The sequence below is a fragment of the Rhipicephalus microplus genome, chromosome 3 (assembly GCF_043290135.1).
Source record: "Rhipicephalus microplus isolate Deutch F79 chromosome 3, USDA_Rmic, whole genome shotgun sequence".
NCBI lineage: Eukaryota > Metazoa > Arthropoda > Arachnida > Ixodida > Ixodidae > Rhipicephalus > Rhipicephalus microplus.
In genome coordinates this window covers 257,089,879-257,105,962 of record NC_134702.1, presented here as the reverse complement: position 1 = coordinate 257,105,962, position 16,084 = coordinate 257,089,879, and the positions used below count along the sequence as shown (strand labels likewise).

Below are 16,084 nucleotides of genomic sequence, written 5' to 3'. Positions count from 1 at the left end.
TGTAGTACACTTGAAGTTGTAAAAGACTATGTCTACTTAGGGCAGGTAATAACCGCAGAGCCTAACCACGAGGTTGAAGTAACTAGAAGAATAAGAATGGGGTGGAGCCTATTCGGCAAGCACTCTCAAATTATGACAGGTAGATTGCCACTATCCCTCAAGAGGAAGGTATATAACAGCTGTATCTTGCCGCTACTTAGCTACGGAGCAGAAACCTGGAGACTTACAAAGAGGGTTCAGCTTAAATTGAGGACGACGCAGCGAGCAATGGAAAGAAAAATGGTAGGTGTAACCTTAAGAGACCAAAAGAGAGCAGAGTGGATTAGGGGACAAACGGGGGTTAAGGATATCATTGCTGAAATCAAGAAGAGGAAATGGACATGGGCCGGGCATGTAAGGTGTAGGCAGGATAACCGCTGGTCATTAAGGCTAACTGACTGGATTCCGAGAGAAGGCAAGCGGGTTAGGGGGAGACAGCAAGCTAGGTTGGAGATGAGATTAGGAAGTTTGCGGGTATAAAGTGGCAGCAGCAAGCACAGGATCGAGATGACTGGGGGAACATGGGAGAGGCCTTTGTCCTGCAGTAGGCGTAATCAGGCTGATGATTATGATTATCTATTTATCTATCTAGCTGCCTACGACTTTTAGCTCTCATGGCCATCCTGACAGTGGTATCGATGCAAAAATTGGTATGATATAACAAGACTGTATGACAAATGTAATTGTCTAGTCATAACATGGAAATCACGAATAGTATGTCATGAATGTCTTGATCTACATTTCACGGTATTGCTACTCTTGCGGTGGTTTCGTTCACATGAAATTTTGCAAAACCTATATGGTATGACATGACTGCATGGCGAGCATAAGTGACAGGCCCTATAACGTGGAAATCATGGCATGCATGTCATGATTTTCATGTCATGACTAATCATGACTACACACCACGCTCATGGTTCACTTGCAGTCGTTTTGCTAGCGTCACGTGTACCAAATTGGGTATTACGGGTCGTTAATGAATGATGAAGATACATTACTGTTGCGGACATGATATTTATGAGTTGCCTGTCATGTAAGAACATCATTACATGCCATGCTCGTGATGCACTCCCAGCCAGTTCACTAACTTTACATATACCTAGGGCGCCTTACTTTATGCGGTAAAAAATTTGGAATTCTGGAATTCGAGATGAACAAATCTGCGAAATTTCGTGGCAACCCTAAACATGCAAAATTTTGCCGCAATATTGAACAAGTGCAAGAAGGCACACGTAAAAATTTATTTATCACACTTTCAGGCTCGCAACATCGCCGCAATAATTAAAATTGCAGAAAGCTGTTTAACACAGCATCACATGGTGCTTGGTGCTCTTTTCACTTAGAGAGTGACACTTGTGGGACACAATGTCACCATAGGGACTAAATGATCACTCTGCATAAACAGAGTTGATAGGTATTGCCAAGTACTTCAAGGAAATTGATGAAAGAGTTGGAGTAAGCTGCTCCATTCCTGCCCAGAAAGTCAGGATATCAAAGTCTGCTCCTGGATTTTGTTGCTTGGACACAAATGGAGCCAAGTCTCTGTCACTGGTGTTAAGTTTTTGTGCAGTTTTTAGGTAAATTCGGCAGCTAGAGCTAGTGATTCTTCTGGAAGCTAAGGCATGCCTGTCAACTCTGTCCTTTTCTTGTGAAGGCACTTAACTTACAGAGGAGCTAAGCACCTAACATCCTTGAAAAAGTGCCAGGTACTGGACTTTTTCAAGTATACCTGCGCTTGGTTTGCTGCTTTGGTCATTGCAGCCTTCATCTTGCTTGCAATTCGATTGGCCTCATTATGTGCAACATCTTTCCCCTTCAGCTGTGTTGCAAAATCCTCCATTGAAGCTGCTTCAGGGTACCCCGAAGCGTAAACAATGCATTGTACACTTTGTGGCAGGCTACGCGCTGACCCTCTGCTGCTTTCAGCAAGCTTGAAACTTTTTTCCCAAATACCGCAATGCACGGCATGCTGTACCTGAGCTCAGTTGAGTCTTGACTAAGCAGTTTCAGAAGAGAATCAACACTTGCTGCTTCATCATACTTCTGGTGGACTTGCTGAAGCAATGAAGTATAGTGCTCAAAGTAAGCAGAATGTTGTTCCACAGCCTCAACCCATGAATTTCACCAGCTTTGGACAGGTGCTGGTGGTGCTTTGGCACAGTGAACTCTGCACTTTTCCATATATTTTTGTAGAAAACTCTCTTTTTACTCGACAGACGGAAGGCCCTCTTTATACAAGTGACAAACTTGTACACTAAGGGAAAAGATGCCTGTAGTGTGGTGCCAACAATGTTCACTGTATGAGCTACACACTTAATGTGAACAGCACCCTCACAAAGTGGCTTTATGCACTCCTTAAAGGACTTCACCATGTGAGTGGTGTTATTGCTAACAAAGCCCGATACATCCTCAAATTCAACTCCAAACCTCGTCAGTGTTCTTGTCGCGATGCGTCCAATGACGGATGAGTTCACTTCATCTACGAATTTCGCTTCCACAAGTACAGGTTGTAGCACGGCACTCGCCGTTCTGACCGACTGATTAAACAACACATTCACAACCGAGTTTGATTGGTCGTCGGTGGTTTCATCTATAATTATTGAAACTCTATAATTACAGAAACTGCAGTGCCTTAAAACATAGCTTTCAAATTTGCCTCATGCTTCTTGAACAGTTCTGGAAGTCCGCGGAGCACATAATATCCAGGCACTGATCTGCCGCTCCGAACGTGTGTCTGCAGAAACATTCACACTTTCGGATTGTCCATCTTTTCAAGGGGAATATTTGCGGATATCAGTGCATCCAAGAACTTGAGCACAATGTCGTTCTTCGCTTCACCAGCCGTGATTGCGGGTTCTAGTGTTAGCAGTCGACTTTACTTTCTCGGCGTTCCTGAACCCCCGGCTCCATCTTTCGATGGTTCTTCGCTGCTTTATCACTTAGAGGAGTCTTTTGTTCGGACATTCTTGCGATGATGATTGCTCTCGATTCGCTCGTCAATAGTTGACTTGCGGCGATGGTCAAATGCTCTTGCACAAGGCCGGCAAAAAAGCACACCTCCATCTTCGTAAAACTCGGCGTGCTTGTATTTTCGAGCGCGTTTCTGGGCAGTCTTTTTACTTAAATGTGACCCTGAAGACACCATGTCTATTCGTGCATCAATCTTGAACTAAAGCTAGGTGGCTAGAACGACCAAAGCGAACGAGAACAAGGCACACCAGAGAACATCTATACGCGGGCACACATGCCAATGCACGTGCAGCCACAAAAGAAAAGAGAGTGCGTTGGATGAGTAGGTGGCTACGGGTACGGCTACCGTTAAGCCTTGTTATCAGTGAGGGCTTCAATTTTTCCTACTACTAAAAGACCATAGATCAACATGAATTATTTTTCTATTAACTAATAAATTATATGAGCGCATTGATTCGCCGACATCTAATGTGAACGGTTTCTTCTTTCTTTGAAAAAAAAAAAATAAACAGAGTACGAAGAGATTGCCCCCGCGTTTCTATCGAGTACGACACCAGAATTGCTTTCGTGGCAGCGCATTGCGAGCATGATTGCGAGTTTGTCACACCGCCCCGTTTGCCGCTAGACTAGTCTGCGTCATATCTGTTCCCAAGGAAGTGCAAATGGTGACTCGCCCGTTCTATAAGCAAACCTCGTACCAAAAGCAAGTTATTTTACACGCTACAATGGCGTCGATTCTTTATTGTGCGCCCGAAAACTTGTTAGCTGGCCTTGCAAACAAGCTAATGGCTTTTGGCATTTCCTCGAAGGAAAAAAACAACAACAATGTGATTTCCTGATTTTTCGTGACACCAACCTGTTTTTCATATTTTCACAGAGAAACGTAAGATTCTTGATTTCTCGCGAAATCGCGGAAAGGTAGGGGCCTTACATATACCAATCTTGGTGATACATGACCAAATTGAATGCCGAAGGTACATGACTGGGGAAAACATGGTAACCATCACATGAGTGTCATGTAAGAATATGGCAACATACTACGCTCATGATGCGCTCACAGCCGTTTTGCTAGCTCCACTTTTACCAAATTTGATATCGGGTGAATGAATAGTCGATGAAGATAAATGACATGTCTAAACATGATAATCATGATATGGGTGTCATATGTAAAACATGACTACGGTGGACTCTCAGTAAACGGAACCTGAAAGGACTGGGGAAATATATGTTCCATTTGACAAGAGTTTCATTTAGTGATAGGTGAACATGGGTGCAGAACATGGGTGCAAAACCAAGTATTGCAGAGGCAATCGTTCCGTTTAAGCAGTAGTTCCGTTTAACATATTTTCGTTTACTGAGAGTCTACCATACATGCTACACTCATTGCGTGCTCGTGACCGTTTTGCTAGCTCCACATACTATACTGAATTTAGTATCGCTTGACGTGAATAGGCGAAGGTAAATGACACATTGAAACATGATAATCGTGACATGTGTGCGTTATCAATCATTACTACATGATAAGCTCATAGCGTGCTCACAGCCATTTCGCTAGCTCCACATATCACGTCACGTGATACTAAACTTGGTATAACGTTACGCGAATTGGACGACGGCAAATGACACATCCAAACGTGATAATCATGCCATGGAAGTTATGTACGGCATAATTTAAATCCCCCTCTTAACGTTATGCTGATATTAAAAGGACATATCAACTTTCCTCATTCGTGCTTCGCATATTATCAATTACTACAGGACGTGGCATCTGCCAATTTTTTCTTCCGGGTTTTCTTTACTGGTGTTTGACTTGGTAGGCTTTCCGGAAGCTCGTGTATTATGCGTGGAGGTGATGTTAGAATATGATTCATCATTACGGAATTTTAAGATGATATCCCAGAATAGCTGCCACTGTAGCACTGCCTCATTAAAATGAACCAAGTCAAGCTTCGGTAGTCTTGAAGCATCGCCGACGAATTGATTCCCCAACGCTGTACGTGGAGTTGCATCATCGTTGGGTATCAGTAAGCCTCGGTGCACCATTGTTTCAGGCTGAAGTTGCTCAATGTGATATGTGAGAAGGGACAGCATTGCTGCTGCATTGTTTTGATACTCCAAGACTGATATGTAGCCCTCAGGTGCTTGCTTGTTCGTGAGGAGACTTTTCAGTTCTTCAGTTGGTTATGTAGAACTCGAAGTGCCGGAGCACCACACTGGCTTAATTCAATGAGTTGGCTTGCCTCGTTACGGAGACGCTTATGCAAAGCTCATTGGGTCACTCGTTTGCCCTTGATCCGATCCATCTTCGTAGGTATAGAAGTCTTTTTGTTGTAAGGTTGCTCGTGTCACAAATCCTGGGTTTTGGCACCATAAAATGTAGAATAAAGGAAGCCTTCTTGTTGGAAAGATGGAAAACAAGGCGACCTTATTTCCTAGAACACCATTGGATAAACGTGTCCATTGTGAGCCATTGCTAATCAGTCAAGGCCATGCACCACACACTCCGCGCACTAGTCCCATCATCGTCCTTCTCTTCATTTAATATTAAATAAGCTGTGACTTGTTCATGTCGAAAGCCACTTTGTCTGCGATCGATGTGGAATTTTTCACTTCTGTGTGATTGGTCGCCACTTGTCGTTGTCGCTGGCCGAACTTCCTTCTGCTAAGCCTCGGTATAGGCACCCGGCAATTCAGTGTACAAGATCCGATGGTAGTGCCATAACACGCAGCCTAGTAATTAGATGAAGCAAAACTAGGCCGGCCACTGCGTAGCCTAGCTATTAGTAGATGGAGCGAAACCGGACTTGATAGGGCACATTTCTTTTCCTTCTCTAGTTGTGAGCATGGAGCTCATGGGTGGTTATGGAAGCACCTGGGAAGCCTTGTTTAAAAACATGCCAACAAGGGCACTTCCACTTAGACATTTCAATATTTTCAGCAAGCATTTTATTTTCTTGGTATGCCTGGCAGTCAGTACCATCAATGCTGGGGTGGTCCAAAAGAGCTCCGTTGTGCCCTCCAGTCCAGTGTGGAGTGTTTATGGACAATGTTACGTTTTGGCTTGGGTTTTGCATTCATCATAGGTTTGTTGCTAAGTCATCAGCATCATACCAGGGGTCGATTCACGTGGATGATGGTAAAATAACGGATTTAATGACGATTTAAAAGGATTGCATTACTTCTCTTGAGTGAGCACGTCTTTTTGCTTCCAACACCCGTCACGTGATAGCCTTTCTTTTCGCCTCACAAGCAGAGGGCACTTGTTGCTTCTCTGGTTTGTTGATGGATGTTGCCAGTCCCTCAGCCCACGAGCAGGTGTTGTTTTTGTTCTCCAAACCGTTCAAAGGTGCTACTAGTCCCTCAGCTAACATTGTTCATGCAGGTTGCATTTATAATAGGGGTTTGTGAGTATTTGAACTATTGAATATTTGTCAAATAGTGTTTGCTGTTTGATTCTACTCGCACTAGAATTTCTACTATTTAAACTATTCGAACTTTTGAAAGACAAATACAGTCAAATACAGGTAGTGGCCCCTTCAAATTTTTATATGCTTCACCCCATGATGTTATAGCAGCATGGCGAAGATGCCTTACAAACTCTGCTATGGTAGTCAGTGTATTGAATCGAGAAAATGCTGATTCTAACATAGAGATACAAATAAAAAAAAAGTTTCCAGCTACTCTCAGTCCAGAATTTCTATTGTTAAAACTAAAAGCTTACCCAATGTTTCGGGATGGATTCAGTTCCTTCTTCGGGGGTGACTGTTCGGCCGGCTCCAAAGCTACCAACTTTTCTTAGTGATGGCCCCCTCTTCATTGTCCTTCTTTTTGCTGTTCTTTTTGCTGTTCCTTTTGCTGTTCCTTTTGCTGCGATGTTTTCTCCGGTGGTTTTGCAGACCGTGCATGGATACACTCGGCAAGGATTGAGTTTAACATTAGAAATTGTGGACTAAAAATGTCTGGAGAGTTTATTTTACTCGTATGAATTTCACTCAGGCAGACATATCTCCATTGAATATGTTCACCTTCAACATGGAGTTACTGTGGCCCTTTCATATTTTTACTATGCTTCACCTTGGTATAGTTTGGTATTGGGGCAGAGCTGCCTTTAGGGCTTTGTTACAGCTTTAAACTGGTAGACTTGTGTAAGCGCTGGTTCGAACCTACGCTAGTTCAATTGTAGTGGGGCTTTAAATTTATGTCATCTCAGACCAAAAAGTTTGTTTCAGCATCTGAAATTTCAGACGTTTTTATACAGTGACGGCTACGAAGAAGATGTGCAGCTCCGAATTTGGAGGGAACACGCTCTTTTCCACCATTGAAGAGGGGAAAGGTGGAGGAAACAGTCTTTTTCTTTCTGGCATAAAGTGTTGTCAACATCACATTCATTGCACCAAATTGTGTAAATAAATACAATTCGGTTCCTGCGTTGCCTCATTCTTTATAAAACAACTAGGGATCACCATCTCTACAGCACTTCCATTTAGCCAAAAGAAACTCGTTCATGTTTCTATCTCATAAAAATGTGCTTAGGGATCCCCCGCAATCATTTTTCAGAGGTCTTCCTTTTGAAGTATTAGAAAAATATTAAGCAAATATTTAAAATTATTTGAAAAATACTTAATTCTATTAGCATTGAAATTTTAATATTAAAATTAACTTTAGTTTATATAGTACTAATGTCGCTAACTTATCTATGTTGTTAATTTCTGGTGTTCATGTGTTGGCTGAGTAAGGAAGATGCACAAATAAAGTGATGTAGCGATTGGCCTGCTCATTACCATAAAATATTGTGCAAGCAACCCCTTCTTTTTTCCAGAAATTTGAGATATGCACCCATGACAGAGTAAGTGCCCTGCCACTTTAACAGTTTCATTCACTGTTTTTAAAACAGTGAATGTATGCATACTCATAGATCCCTTCATTAGAAGCATGGGTGTGCATTTTCTATTCTCAATGGCATGAAATATTAATCTGATCAGAGCAAGCTCCCACCCCCCTCTTAAAAAAAAAAAAAAAAACTTGCCGGATTATTCGCATGAATGCAATGTCAAGAATATCACACGAAGAACAACAAGCAGCTTTCAGCCCGCTGCTGCGGCTAAAGAAAGACGCTCGAAAAGAATGCATATGCCTACACAAGACAAGCTGAACTAACAGGCGTCGTAGTTGTTACGTGTATGTATTTGAGGAACACAACTGAAAATGTCCACAATGCAGAAGTCAACAGTGTTTTGTTTTTCTTTTTATTTTAAACTGCGGTAGATGGAATTACTCCTCTGAATCTCCTGCCATGCAGTGGTGTCTGAGGCCCCATGTGCACTAGTATTTTTATTTTTTTCTATTCTACAATAAGAGTGGTGTAGAAGGGTGGGGGCCACTTTTTCTTGCGGGGCTCAAGAAAAGCTTTCAATTTGAAAAAAAAAATGTAATGCATTGGTGTTAGAATATACGCTCAAGCTGTTCAAAGATCATACCGCAAGCTGTAAATGGTGCACATACGTAGGTCACCTGCATAAGCATGATGTGTAGCTGTGTCGGCTAGTGCAGCAGTCTGCAGAACCAGGGGCTGCTGGTTTGAATCCCTTATGTTGCTTAAAAATTTTTTTTCGTCCGATTTATTTTGCTTTGTGCCTTTCTTTTACATATATAAGTACATATACATATCCGAACACAACAGCAACGACCATGGCATAAGTCAACCGAGAGTGTGCACATATTACTATCGCAATAAGAACAATGTTGGAAATTTCTAGCTTTTTTTTTTATTGATATGATATATAAAAAAAAATTCGATGGACTCGAAATTTCTAGCTAGTCCTCTGTCTATTTTATGGAGTTCTTAATTCTCAAGGATTGATGGTATTTAAAATCTTGGTTGGTCATTGTTGCTGTAAGGCTCAGCAATAAAAAAAAGCACTGTTGTCAGAAGTGAAATGGAAGGATGTTCAATTTTTTTGTGCTTCTTCACAGCTTGTTGTCAAGCTTGGCTCACACCTGGAGAATGTCTTTGAGGCTGAGCGTTTTCTGGGACGCAAGAAGGCCTTGATGCTCAACAACCGAGCACTCCTGAAAGAAGAGACAGCCGAGGATGAAGCGTGAGTCCAAAGAACAAGTCCTCTATATTGCAATAGTCACTCGGGTTTATGCATGTGGCAATCGCAATGTAAGCCAGCTAGTGTAAATATGATGTTAGCAGCAAGAGGCATAGTATGATGCATATGAGCAAGGAGCAAGAGTCAGTTTGTGAGTTGTATCGTCTATCCTATGCATCTGTTCTCATAGTTCACCTTCCCTGACAGACATGCATATGACAGGTAAACACACATGTTAGTGGCTTAATGATATCTTGTTTCAAATATTCAACCGTTCTTGCTTGTACACTTCACGAAAATTAACAAATACTCACTGTGTTGGACAATTAATTCCGTCTTGACGTCAGTGGACGCCTTTTGTTTGATGTACGAAATGTGTACATAGTTGTGTTTTTTACACAACTGCTCGTGCAACAGTCATGCTTGTGCATCATGCTTGTGCACCAGTCACTTAAATCAGGTCGAAGGTTCTAAAGCAGCTGAGGCTATGCTGTGCCAAGTGCAATCTGTTTTGTAATAACTCCCACCTATAGTGTATATTTAAAGCTTATCTAAAAAGCCACTTTTTTAAAGAAACTTACGGCATTAGACAGGCAAATACATAGATCTTAGGATCTCCCGAATTGAATTTCGACATGAATGCAAAGAAATGGGATGTTGTTTAGTTTGACAAAATATTTTTTAACTTGTATACAATCAGCTAGCAAGTTATGCAGGCTTAGTATAAATAATATAACAGGTTGTCTCCCAACTGAAAACCGTGAATGCTCAAGGATATTGAATAGCCGAGAAGTGCTGAGAAAAAAGTGCAAGTAATCGGTGCCTCTATCAGGTAGAGTTAGCTGTGATTTTCAATGTAAAATATTTTTCAGCGAACTGCAGGTGCTTTGAGCATTTTTATAGCCGACTTGTCGCCGCAAGCATAGATTCTGAGCTCCTCTTCCCCTAGCACCTTTAACTGTAGTCTTTCAGAGAGGTTGCGGTGGATGAACGTCTGTTCACTGCTGCCATTTAGGAGAAGCCTGACAAGTGTACTTTTGTGCGGTTCTTCTGTCCAAGCTCGCGCAGTCTGAAGGCGAAACTGATGCCCTTTTGTGCACATAAAATTCTTTTCTGAGGCTAGAGAAGACTTTAACATCGTGGCTTGTCCAGTAACTGGTGGAGAGGATGCATGTTTATCAGCACCATGGTGTCCTTTGAAATCAAGATCACACACAAGCGTGAGGTGTTTTCCACTACAGTTGGCACACCTGAGCCATTTGGCCTTACTGCACTCTTTTGACATGTGCCCCTAATTGTGCAATGGAAGCATCTGTTCTCACACTTCAGCACCTCTCTTTTGTCAGCTGACGACATCTCTGCATCGCAGTTACTGGTTTCGTGGCACTCTGACGAACAAAACATACAACCTTTTCTTTCCTTGGTCAAGGTATGCAATGCCACAGCCAAAGATAATTTTGGCTCTTTAAAGGTGCTTTTACGGCTTTCTATAGACGATTCTGCACTGATGACCCTTGGTTCTTCGACCCCCTGTATATTCTCCCGTGTTTTAATTTTGATTCTCAGGAAATGCACAAATGCCTCCAGATCACTGCCTCCTGCCGTAACATCTCTTCTTGGCAGTAGTCTAGCTGGAGGACCGCTGGCACTGCTTTTTTTAGTATGGTCAGTAGCAAGGCTCCATATATGTTGACACCTATGCTGAGAGAAGTCAGGCTTTTTATACCCATCTCTACTTCGTCAACAAGGCCTCGGAGTTGGCTGAGGTTCTGCGAGTCACGCACTACCTGATGTTGAGCAATCTGGACATGTGGTCTTCAACGATCTCTTCCTTTCGATTGAATTTTTCCAGCTTTTCCTGTTTGGTAACTGTTCAGGTACTTGAATTTGTCCACGTTGGAGAGGAGATTGTTAGAGTTTACCATAGAGTTGAACGGCCTCGGGAAACCTTGCCACTGCCAAAGCTCGCCACTGAATTTCGCTATTTCTAACTTTGGCAGCTTTACGGGGGGAAGTCACTTGTGGCATGTTATGACTATATGCTCTGTAATCTGATAAAGTGAAGGTGCGATCTAGCAAAGCGGTCGTTGATACGGTGTTAGTGTAGCTAAGCTCGCGTAGCATGCCGTGTACTTTGAGCTTTGCTACCAAATTCTTTTTATTTCTCAGAGCATGTAATTTTCTCTTCTAATGCATCATCCTCAACACCTTTCTCAATTTCACGATCTAGTTCTTTGAGTGAATCTTCTTTAAGAGTGAGAAGGTTGATCTTTTCTTCAAGCTCACCCTGTGATGCGTCGTCCTCCATGGCAGCGATGTCATTGAGAAGCTTTGTAGTCGACGTTCGGACCGCGGCGCTTTTGCCCTTGATTCTGTTGAAGTCTATCTTTGTCTGGGTCTCTATTCTCAGGTTTCAGCAGCAAAAAAATGTTGTAGCTAGATAGCAGAGAAGCAAAAAACTTTCTTTAAAGGGCAACGACAGAGAGTCAAGAAATCTTTTCAGTACGAATACATCAGGAAGACTAGTTTATTTTACAGTATCTACGCCACTCTCGTTGTGAGGGAAATGAAAAGCAAAAAAAACACATGCAGATAAACACAAGTATACGTATAGTTAAAAGGAGTTTCCTCTGCACCCCGCACATGCAACATTTTCCAGCATCTCAGGTAACTAACACAGTTGATCCCTGTGGCCTTGAGCCTTTCGTCCACGGTAGCCGTGTAGCTCGTAAAGGCACGCCGACGTCGAAGTCGCGCTCCCCTCTTGCTGGACCACTTGTCTTCTTTGAAAAGTGCCGCTGCTGCAGCAGCCCGGAAACACGTTTCCCCCAAGTTGCCTCTTTTCGTTCTTTTTCTCCGGGAGTCGTTCACAGGTCGTTCAGTTAAAATTCCTCAGAAGCAACGGTTTCGTTTCCATATTGCGACAAATACAACATACTCAATGGTAAGACTCAAATCTAGGAAGCGGATAGTTCTCCTGTTTTGAACCTAATGAGTTAAAACCAGTGGTGACATGCTTGCATGAAAACGTCTAGAATATTGTTCATTGATGCATCTGCATCTGAACTACCAGCTTCAAACAATACAAGAAAATCATCAATATAGCGGTCGCAACGTTTATATCTGTTGAACATTCTTGAGTCGTGCGATCAAGGCTAGGCAAAAATTGGTAACTCACTCATAATGGGTACCAAGCACGAGCCAATGCAAACTCTTTAATCAAGCAGTTCCATGAAGCCATCTACAGAGAAAATACTTGTCATGTTCTGATAGGCATCTGTACCTGAACTACCAAAGCTTTCAGTGCAATCGCAGATGCAAACAGAAGCTCATTGTGTGGCAAAGAGTAGTAAAGATCTTTGATATCTATCGAGCTAGCCTGATAGCCAGCAAAGTGATTATCTTTCAAATATGCAATGACGACGTATGATTTCTTGGCAAGAAAAGGATCATCGATTGCCAACACTTTTAACTTGCTCTAAAGAAATTGCGATACCAGCTTTTGCCTCGTGTCAGCCTCAGAAGCTATTACATGAAAAAGACATTAAACTTTGTGTGTTTGGGCATTAAATGATAATTCCAAACTCAGCTTTTTCCCAGCATCCATCATTATTTTAGCCAGCCCATTACCGTATTTACTCGCGTAATCCTCGAACTCGCATAATTCTCGCACCCCCCACATCACGCAACAAAAATACGATTTCTTTTTTTCCTCGAGTAATTATCCCACCCCCGAAAACTGCTGCAATAATGTCTTGAAGAAGATCGGCTATTTGGGCTAGTTGGTTTGAATTCATGGTAATAAGGGCTGCAGCGCGAGCACGAAGGTGCTAGAAGAAACAGACGAAAGGCGAGGCAAGGAAACCAAAGAGGACAACACGAGCGCTGACTACCAACTGAATTTTATTATTCGCAGCACACATGATAATATATACAACAGGCAACCTTTTAACAGCAAACGTCATCAACGTGACATACTCTGGGGAATGGTCTGATAAAAAGAAGGTACAATGATAAAATGGCTAACCCTTATCTAAAAGCGCGAACTCTTTGTCATGCAAGGTCGCCGAAGGTTGGCTCACGCATCCGTCACCATGTTTTCTAATAAAATACGCTTCAGCTATTTCACGAGTTAAATGGTCCACGTGGCGTGCCAGCACACTCACGCCCGGAAATCGAGGCTGGCACCGGCAGCTTTTGCTGTTTGCCACTAGTGACGGCAGCCGTAAGTCACCAAGACGCTTGGGCCTGCCGTGTGCCTAAAACTGGGATTGATGGTAAACTTTATTTCTTGAGAAGGAAACTGCGGACGATTCTGTTAAATGGCCATCAGCTCAATACTGACGTCTTACGCTTACCTTTTGAGGGCTCCTGTTGAGCGACAAACACTACCGCTACGCCTGCAACGTCCACAAGCTTTGCGTATGGTATCCTAGCTCTCGACTATTTGCTTCCACTTTTTGTGTCTCAAATAAATCTTGTTTTGTGTTAAACCTCTTCTTTTATTGTTGAGGTAAGCTTTAATTAGTACTTCTTAAAGCTTGCTGTTAGTTGCTGGTGTGAGAATCCTGATTTGCGGCCACTTCGTTCTCTTTTTCGCTCTGTACGTATTCGTAGAAAGTTTTCCCCGTGTACTTCTCACACCCCCCAACTTTGCACCGGTTTTCCGGCAAAAAAAGTGCGAGTAAGTACGGTAATATTTAGCTTTTTACAGATTTTTCCCCCTCATTCTTAACTTTAGCAAGTAAAACATTATTCTCGAGCTTGAAGACTGACGAAATCGCCTCAGTAGCTTTAATTTTTAAGAGGTCATTTGGAAGAACAAGAAACCCACCTTTCTTATCGAATGCTAGTAGAGAAAAGGCATAATTTTTAAGAAAAGACATAACCTGTCTAACAGGAATCCTGCCAAACACTTCTGTTCAAAACGTTCAAACCCTAAAAAACACCTCTAAGAGCAGTAATCGGGTGCCTTCCTTGATATAGTCCTGATGATGCCTAGCACTTCCACCCTGGACTTTGGGAGGGACACCTGATCCAAAGAATGTGTGGTGTCTGGTGCACCTCCGAGACAATATTCGTCGTGTGCTCAACCACGGCCCAAATATGCTGTTGCGCCAAAAAAGTCCAGGGCAAAACTTCTGGGTCTCGTCAGGACTATATTAAAAAAGGCACCGGATTACTGCTCTGAGTAATGTGTTTCCTAATACTTCATATTTATCGTGTCACGAATGGTTTGGTTTATTCACTAATTCACGAGAGGTACAAAGTGGTTCGTGTTAATTTCTTGCTAACATGCTTACACTTAGACTAGCACAGCCAAACAAGAGAGAATCTGCCTACTGACTATTCTTCAGAGGACGCCATGAATTCCGTTTGGTGGCGCAACAGTCTATGGGCGTTGTAAATAGTGCCTCAGCAATCTCTCGAAGTGTACGTTATTAAATTGTTTGACAGATCATGGCTACATTGAAGTTCAAAAGACTAGTAAACTCTATGCAAGCACATTTGAAGTGCATAAATTACCTTTAGAAAATGCCCATTTCAGATCTTTTCTTAGACCAAGACCATTTGTAACCATTTGTAGCTTTTTGAAAAGTCTTTTGAAGGCTTTGTGTTTCTTGGGACGTGTCGTAAATGTCGATCTGCTGTCTAAATTATTACGTACACTTAAATTCTATAGTACTAGATATCTTTTGAATGTTCCCGAGAGAAAGCAAAAGTAATAAAAAACAACTGAAACGCAATAGTCCTAGGTCATCCTGTAGCTAAACAGCTCCGAACTTTGACATTCAGTTATATTGTGGACGTCCACCAGGTTTTTTGTGGCCCATAGGTTCTTTTTTTTTTTTCAAGAGAATGTCTACGCCTTCAATCAGTTTATAACAACCCCACAAATGCACTCAACATAATGTGAAAAAGAGATGACGTTTGCGTCAAGTTATACCCGAGCAGTATGAGGCACGCCATCTGTATCAAAAAAAAAATTATGTACCAAAGTGTCATAATTTACTACACAGAAATATTTTGCTGTAGTGGGATGGGAGTGTACAATAAAAGGTTATCTCAAGCACGTTGCATAGCCGATAAGCTACTGTGCCGCTTTTAGACACCTAACAACAATGCGAAACTTCGTTTATGACTGAGTTGCTAAAACTCTGCATTTGCACAATACTTGATACTCACCTTGTTTAGGACGATGCAAAGTACACTCTACGATCTGTTTCAACAACAAAATGGAAACTATATCGAAATGATCCTGGTGAACAGAGGGTATAATGACGATGCACAGCATTCTTAGAGAGAGCTTGAACTGATCTTATTGGAGTGCATATACAGCCGAGCAAGGCCAAATGTGTTTGTAGATCGTGCTAGGCAAGCGTACAAGCATTAAACTTGGACCAACATAGCGGTACAAACTGCCCTTTGAGGATGAGCATGACGTACGGGCACATGCTAGCCTTATGTGGCTAGCTGATGACACAGGGAGCAATACACACTAGGCGTGCTTCAGCCAGCGGTCACCAGGTGGCGACTCTGCTTGATCTGATGATAAAGTTTCATTGCCCTAGACTACAGATTAACGTTTTTTTTTTTTTTTTTTTTTTTTTTTTTTTTTTTTTTTTTGTCGGATCGGATCTTCCTTTAAAGAAGCCCTGCAAGACTTTTTGAGCATGGTCATAAAACACTGCCGATCGGTTGTAGAGACTCCTGACAACAAGCGAGCCAAATATTATAGCGCAGCACGCAGCGTGTAATTCACAATAAATTATGAATGTCAGCCACAAATTGCTTTCTCTTCTCCCAAAAAACGGTGGAAGACGCTAAAAAATCACTCGTAGAAAGCCCATCTATCAGCCATTGGCTGATTTTGACATGGAACGCTCGGTTGTTACAGAGATCGCCGCAGGAGGTCGCAACTTGTCCACGCTTGCGTGCACAATCACACAGAAAAAGCCGCACATTCAAAGGGAAAAAAA

At 42.3% G+C, this 16,084-nt stretch overlaps 1 protein-coding gene and 1 pseudogene across 1 annotated transcript in view; one reads left to right on the top strand and one right to left on the bottom strand.

Moving 5' to 3' along the window:
- LOC119168537 (endothelin-converting enzyme 2) overlaps positions 1-16,084 on the top strand; it is a 260,418-nt gene that overhangs the window by 134,470 nt on the left and 109,864 nt on the right. The window contains exon 10 of the mRNA XM_037419939.2: positions 8,983-9,107. Within this exon, the coding sequence (XP_037275836.2) occupies positions 8,983-9,107 (125 nt within the window). The remainder of the gene's footprint in view (positions 1-8,982; positions 9,108-16,084) is intronic.
- LOC142804225 (uncharacterized) lies at positions 1,217-3,308 on the bottom strand (annotated as a pseudogene).